This window comes from Mirounga angustirostris, unplaced genomic scaffold (assembly GCF_029215605.1).
Source record: "Mirounga angustirostris isolate CCGP_5_RB_7025 unplaced genomic scaffold, mMirAng1.0.hap1 SCAF_3, whole genome shotgun sequence".
In the NCBI taxonomy this organism is placed as follows: domain Eukaryota; kingdom Metazoa; phylum Chordata; class Mammalia; order Carnivora; family Phocidae; genus Mirounga; species Mirounga angustirostris.
The window spans coordinates 176558733-176565406 of record NW_026991711.1 but is presented as its reverse complement, the minus strand read 5'-3'; the positions used below and the strand labels follow the sequence as shown (position 1 = coordinate 176565406).

The 6674-nt window shown below is 64.6% G+C and overlaps 1 protein-coding gene across 2 annotated transcripts; it reads right to left on the bottom strand.

Annotated features, from left to right (window-relative positions):
- CTDSP1 (CTD small phosphatase 1) lies at window positions 1-6031 on the bottom strand. 2 transcript variants are annotated; one of them, XM_045868003.3, is made up of 7 exons: window positions 5632-6031; window positions 4046-4194; window positions 3532-3636; window positions 3366-3422; window positions 2645-2737; window positions 2330-2515; window positions 1-1727 (listed from the first exon to the last, which is right to left on the bottom strand). In XM_045868003.3, the coding sequence occupies exons 1-7, from the start codon at window positions 5696-5698 to the stop codon at window positions 1599-1601; spliced, it is 786 nt and encodes a 261-aa protein (XP_045723959.1). In that variant the 5' UTR covers window positions 5699-6031; the 3' UTR covers window positions 1-1598. The 2 variants fall into 2 exon arrangements, with proteins under 2 accessions (XP_045723959.1, XP_045723960.1); XM_045868004.3 differs by having other exon boundaries at window positions 3532-3633.
- Between the last annotated feature and the right edge of the window lie 643 nt (window positions 6032-6674).

The following is a 6674-nucleotide window of genomic DNA, read 5'->3' as shown; positions in this document are numbered from 1 at the left end:
TGGGGGTCTGGCGTTCTGTTTAGTTCTTGGCATACTGTGGGGCTCTCAGTCAGAGAAGGCACTTAAATGGGAAGGTCACCCTATTCAGGCCAACCTTATCCTCCCTCCCACCCCCAGTTCTCGGGGGGCGGAGGGGCAATGGTATCTCCATTTGACATCCCCCCTTGGCACTGGTATGTGGGTCCCCTTAACCGTTAAGCCCTGGGGAGAGCCCAAGGCCTTGACCTCCAGACTCTCAGCATTTTGGGGAAGGGGTTCCAGATAAAGAAGTCAGAGCTGGAAGGCAGGATGTCTTGAGAGCTGCTCCCAGCCAGCAGGGGGTGAGGCAGAGGGCGACAGGGGGTGGGTTGGCACGGGGGGGGGGGGGGCGGGGGGACAGCTTGGCCAGGCTTCCTGGAGACCCCCAAGCCCCGCAAGAAGGGTCCCACCTCCTGCAGCTCCCCTAAAGGCACCGGTGAAGTACGGAGTGGGTGGGGGAGGCCCCGGATCGGGTGCAGAGACCCCTAGACACTCAGCTGGTGGGCCTAGCACAGCGCTGGGCACAGAGAAGGTGCTAATGTGTTTTGAATGAATGAATGAGTAACTGGAGCAAAGAGGGTGTGAGGGACAGAAGACAGGGCTTGGGGCCCCTTGGCCCAGCCTGTTTCATTCAGAAAATAGCAGTTTAAAAAATGTAAAAATCCTTTCCCTCCCTCCCCACAACGTATGGGTCCAGGAAAGGGGTGAAGGAGGGGGTCTCTCTCTACCCCGAACCTTCCCTCTCCCCTTCCCCTAAAAATCTATATACACATATACATATTTATATGGCACCACAAAGGGGTCCTGCCTCCACCCCCACACTAGGAGCTGGGGGAGCCAAGCCCCAGGGCCTTGGGGTGGTCAAGGCAGATGTGAGGGGTCAGGGCTTGGTGTGGGGAGCAGCCTTTGGCTGCTCATGAGCCTAGAGAAGCTGGACTCTGGGGTCCCAGAGGACACACGCCGCTCCCTTCACAAGTGGTAACAGATCTTCTGCCCTCCCTGCCCTCCCAGGCAGAGACTGGTGGGGGGCTCTATCAGTCCCAAGGGAGGAGGTGGGAGATTGTTTCCTCCCGCTCCAGCCTAGACTGCAGCCATCTGGAGACCGTTCCAGGCCAGAGCTGACCCGATCACGGCCCTGGGAAAACAGGGCAGGGAAAAGGGCTCTACGCAAGGCACTTGGGTGTCCACTGTTCCCAGGCTGGGGGCCCAAGGCACGGGACGGCAGGAACCCTGCCCCTCCCCGAAGTAGAACCAGAAAGGGCCAAGGGGCCCAATTTGGCAGCAAAGAAACATGGCAGCAGAGAGAGAGAGAAAGGGGGAGCGGCACACAGGGCCCCACAGGTCCCCCAAGAAGGAGGAGGAGATTCTAAGGCACTGACACACGGACCCGGAGGCTCATCGCCCTTGGCGCAGCCTAGGCCAGGCTGCCCCGTTCACAGCCTGGCCAGGCAGGTGCGGAGGGCCCACCGCCCCATGACGCTGAGGTGGGAGCGGTGGCCGCTGGGTTTTCTTAAGGCAAAGTCCACGTGTGAGGGGTGTGGGCCTCGGTCAGGGGCAGCTCCTGGCCCCAGGGCGCCTCACTAGCTGCCGGGCCGAGGCTGCCTGAGCACTGAGTACACGTCATCCACGCGGCTGAGCTGCTCGAAGAAGGGCAGCAGGTCGTGAAGCTCCGTGTCGCTCATGTTGTCAAACCAGGAGGCCACTGGTACCTGGGCGGATGGATGCGGGGCAGTGAGGAGGGCAGGTGGCTCTGGGCGTGGGATGTCCAGACCAGCCCTGAGCACCCACTGCTTGGTGGGCCACCCCCCGGAAGCCCCTGACCCACGGTTTTCAGACATTTTTGACAGCAACCCACCATAAATCATATTTACACATACAATAAAGTGCCAGTTTTATAAAATACTTAACCTTATTGTGTGCAAAGCACTCCAATATCTTCTATTCTATTTTGTTGTTCAAAACTCCAACTAGGACCCCCTACATTATTTTTGTGACCCACAAATAGGGCACAACTGGCAGTCTGAGAAACTGAAACTGCTCCAGTATGCAACAGGGCCCTCCGCCCCTGGTGGGTGCCCTCCCCCTACAAGCACGGGGATCGGCTCGATTGATCAGTAAGGTATGAAACGCAGCAGCGGGTGGATGAGGCTAGGGAGTGGCAGGCACAGGCCACCGAGGGCCAGGAAGAGGACCGGGAGGGCACCAGGCCCCGGACACCACCCAGCATGGCAGTGGGGAGGCCAAGGAGGCTCCAGTGGCTAGACCCTTTTCTTGGCTCTCGGCCCTCAACCCGGTCCTGCCCGGCACTCACGGCGTTGTCTGGATGGAAGACGTAGGAGGCGGGTGAGTTGTCTAGGATGAGCACCCGCCGCAGGTCTCGGCCCAGCCGGCTCAGGTCCTTCACGTAATTCCCCCGGTGGAAGACACAGGACTCCCGAAACAGGCGCGCCCGGAAGGCCCCCCACTTGTCCAGCAGATCAGCTACTGGGTCTGCATACTACAGAGCGGACCACGGGTCATCTGGGGCCGAAGGTGACCCAGAGGTCCATCCAGCTGCAGGATGGAGACGGAGGGGAGGCAAGTGGACCCAGGAGCCCTTCAGGGGGTTGGGGGGCTGGGGACTCACCTTGGCAAGGCTGGCGGTGAACAGCACGCACTCAAAGAGCTCGCCCATTCGCTGCAGGAACTCATCCACGTGGGGCCTCTTCAGCACATAGACCTAGGGGGTGGGCCAGTGAGGGGACTGCTGGCCCACAGGCCTGGGCAGGGAGGGGAGGGGCGGGGCGGCTGAGGAGGGGGAGGAGGGGGAAGCAGAGCAGAGGGCACAGGAGGGAGGCTGGTCCCAGGGCCTGCGGGCTCCACTGGGCCAGCCGGCCGTTCCAACTGTCCTTCCAGAAGGGGATCAAAATAAGCCTCCAACTTCTAGCTTCAGGTCCTACCTCATGGGGAATCACTAATCCCCTGTCCCTCCCCCACCCTGGCCTTAGGCAAATGGAGGGGCCTGGGGGCAGCCCCCTCACCCCAAGGCTGCAGGGCACCGGCCCCCGAGCCAAGTAATGGAGAACAGGCTGGACAGCACACAACCTATCCTGAATTACTTGAACTGGGTCCCGGGCAAGGTGGGGCAAGGGGGTGCCGAGGAGGAACCCCACTCCCTGCAGGCCTTGGAGTTGGGCCAAGTCCCTGAGGGTCTGTGTGACCTTGGTTGCAAGTCTCACACCCTCAGGGGCCTTACATTCCATCTCTATCAAAGTCCCACCTGGGGTGCTCAGGATTGGTGAGAGGAGCCTGGGGTCTGGAAGGCAGATGCCAAGCCCGCCGCCTCCCCCCCACACCCAGCCCCTCACCTGGTGGACCACCCCATCAATCTCCACAGGGATGATGAAGTCGGCGTTGTTCACTGGCTGTGGGGGGAAAAGGAGCTGCTGGCGCGGGGCCCGCAGAGACCACCCCCCCAGTCCAGGGCAGGCCCCCTCAGAGACCCGGGGCTGAGGGCTGCTGGGCAGGGCCCACCTTGAAGGAGCTGTGCACCAGGGTCTCGTCCAGGTCGATGACCACACAGATCTTGTCCACGTCCTGGGCCTTGGCTTCTGGGAGCAGGCACTGGACTGGGGTCTGCTGCAGGGATGGGTGAGGTAGTTGGGGGCACCTCTCCTAAGGCCCCGTCATTTCTCCTACATGGGTCTTCCCTCCCCCAGCCCTCTACCTGGGGAGACACAGGGGTGGCAGGGAGAGACCACTGCCTTCCCAGCTTTGCCCCCTGCCAACTGGGGCCTGGGGCAGGCTGCACTTCCCCACCTGGGAAGCCAAGGGAGAGAAAAGCTTCCATCTTATAGGAGAAATCCAGACTTCCCTTGGCTGAAGGGCCCTCACATGGGTGGCAGTCTTGGGGCATTCAGAGCCAGGCTGGGAAGGCCTGGGAGGGAGGGTGCAGGGTTTGGGAGGGGGCCTTCCCTATCTTACAGGACCTGCAGACTGGTCATGCCCAGATGCCCGCCCCCGCAGCTCCCACCTGGCCAGCACGCACCTTGGGGACAGCTCCGTTCTCCTCCACCAACAGGGGTGCCCCACTGTGCGCAGGCAGGGCCTCCCCATCGTCCCGGCAGACGCAGCAGAAAAGCGAGTGGAGAATGCCCCGGCTCCGGGGCTTCTGAGAAGCTGCTGACTTCTGGTCACCTGAAGCAGGGAGGCCCGAAGTGGGGGTGTGCACACTAGGCTGCAGAGTCGTGCCTATGTACCCAGGTGCGAGCTCCTGTGCTGTGAGGGTCTGGCCGTGCCCCCTTCGTTCAGGGAGATACACCAACGTGGCTCCAGACCCTCCTGACAGCCTTGACCCCAGGCCACCCCTCTGGTATCCACAAATCCTCCTAGTGTGGGCACAAAGCCACTCTCATCCAGCAGTGGGCTGGCTGGAAGGGGCCCACGGAAAGTGCTTTCTCTTTGCTCCCAGCCTTCATCACTCCTGAGGGATCAGCCCCACTGCGGACGCCTCCTGACACCCACCTTACCTGAGTAGCCCCTGCTCGCTGGGGCCCCTACGGAGGAGGGCTGGGGCCGGGGGCCCTGCTCTCCACTCCCGCCCTCCTCCCATCCTTTCCGCCCACGTGGGTCCAAAGTCCTTACTAAGGCTGGGCGCAGAGGCTGGGAGTGGGGGCCGGGAGTCGGTGTCCCGCAGCCATCTGCCGGCCCCGCCTCCTCCGCCCTCGCCCCGCCCAGACCTCCGACCTAGAGCCCGGCATCCGCCGCCTGATTGACGGGCCCACCCTCCACCGCCCCTCTACCGGGCCCCCCGCCTTCGGGCGGAGCTAGGCCCAGGCCAGAGCTGGGCCGACCCGGAGGGGCTTCCTAGCCTCTGAGGTCAACACCGGGACAGGGAGGGGCAGACGCCCAGCCTAGACCCTCCAGCCCCCGGGGGCCCGGCCGAGGCAGGCGGGCGGCACCGCTCACCGGGTCGGTGCGTGTGTGCACGGGCCCGGCGCCCAAGGGCCTGCAGCTGGGGCGCCTGGTGCTAAGCCCGATGCACGGGACTTCCCGCGGGTGCGCTAGCGAAGTGGGAAGAAGTGGCTGCCCCACTCTTGTGCCTCTCAGGGGCTCAATGCTTCTACGCGTGACGCGGAAGTTTGTTGGGATAGTAGCTGTGCGTTGGCGGGAGATCCTCCCAACCCTCCCCAGCCCGCTGTCACCTCGGCGCCCCCTCCGGCGACCCAACCAGACCGCGACCCGGGGCGGAGCCTCAGCGGGTGGCCTGAAGGCGCCCTCTTCAACCCCCCCATCTCCCAGCCTCATTGGCGCCAATGGGGGGGAGGGGGTGACTGTCGGGCAACGCGCAATGCCAGCCCGGGAGACCCGGAAGGAACCCACTCTCTATCCCTGCCTCAGTTTCCCCCCCTCGAGCACTCGGGAGCGCCCAAGTGGCTCCAGGCCCCGCCCCGCGTCTCGGAGCCTCGGCGAGTTCAAACTCTCTCCTCGATCCCTCTCCGGCTGGGAGCTTTGAGCTCAGCAGTGGCGGGCGCCCGGGGCGGCGGCGGCGACTGACCCGGGAAGGGTCTCGGCCCCCTCCTCCTCCCATCCCGCGGCGCCCCGGCTGCAGCCCCCTCCGCGCGGTCCCAGTACCTTTGCCCCGTAGCGGGCCCCGCGCCTCCTCCTTGGTGATCTGAGTAATGACGGCCGAGCTGTCCATGGGGCCGGGCGCGCTCCGCTCCGGCCGGACTCTGGCCCGGGCGCCCGGCCTCCCCCCCGGCTCGGGCCGGAATCGGGGCGCGGGGGGGAGGGGAGGGGTGGGAGGGAGGGATCCCCGCGAGCTTCGGAGGGGAGGGGAGCCAGGTTCTAAGGGGGAGGGGGAGGGAGGGGGCGCGGAGGAAACTTTGTTACAACATGGAGTTTCCTCCCCGCGAGGCGGATGCAAACATGGAACCCGGGCTCTGTTTCAAGGCTCCCCCTTAAAAGGGCAACGGCTTCGGCGTGACCTGGACTCGGCCGCGGCTTTCATCACCGCTGGGGCCGGCGCGGCTCGGCTCTGGGGCCGGGAGGCGGGCCCCGCCGGGTTCCTGCCGCGCTCCAGGGGGCGTCGCCTCTCTTCCTGCCGCCCGCCCGCGGGGCCGAGCCTCTGCGGCTGCGTGGCAGGACCAGCACCCGGCCCACAGTTCCAGACAGCCGAGCGCCCGGGGCCAGGGCCCGCCCCACCCGCCCCGAGCGCCCACGCCGGGGAGTGCCCGAGGCGGCGCGGCTCCACCTCTGCACCTCGCGAGCGCCAGAGACTAGCCGCTTCTTGGTTTCCTCATCTGGGAGACGGGAATAACGCTCTCTGGTCTGCGAAATGGGTCTTCAGTGGTTGCAGGGCCCGCCTCGCAGGGAAGTCCTGAGCGAGTGAAGGCTCTGCCAGCTCCAAAAGTCTGTGCAGATCCGCAGAATTGTGCGTTTGACCAGACCAGGACCGTCAACACCCACCGCTGTTTCGGGGCCAGGTGACCCGGATCTGTAGGGCGTGAAAATTACAACCCCCTGCCCCGAAATGCCTCCTGCGGACCTCGCCCAATTGCCCCATCGGGTGCTCCGCACGTCCGCGCCCACGGCAGGGCACCAAGCCCCTATGTGCCTCAGGGCCTTCGTGTGCGCTGTTCCCTCCGCCTGGAAAGCGCTTCCAGCCCCTTCACGGA

What these genes read in the sequence shown, in the direction of transcription:
- CTDSP1 (XM_045868003.3), bottom strand. Translation starts at nt 5,698, where the DNA reads ATGGACAGCTCGGCCGTCATTACTCAGATCACCAAGGAGGAGGCGCGG. An exon ending in TGGTGCACAGCTCCTTCAAG is followed by an intron (nt 3,423 to 3,531) that starts GTGGGCCCTGCC and finishes TTCCCCCCACAG; the next exon opens with CCAGTGAACAACGCCGACTT. An exon ending in TCTTCCATCCAGACAACGCC is followed by an intron (nt 1,728 to 2,329) that starts GTGAGTGCCGGG and finishes CCATCCGCCCAG; the next exon opens with GTACCAGTGGCCTCCTGGTT.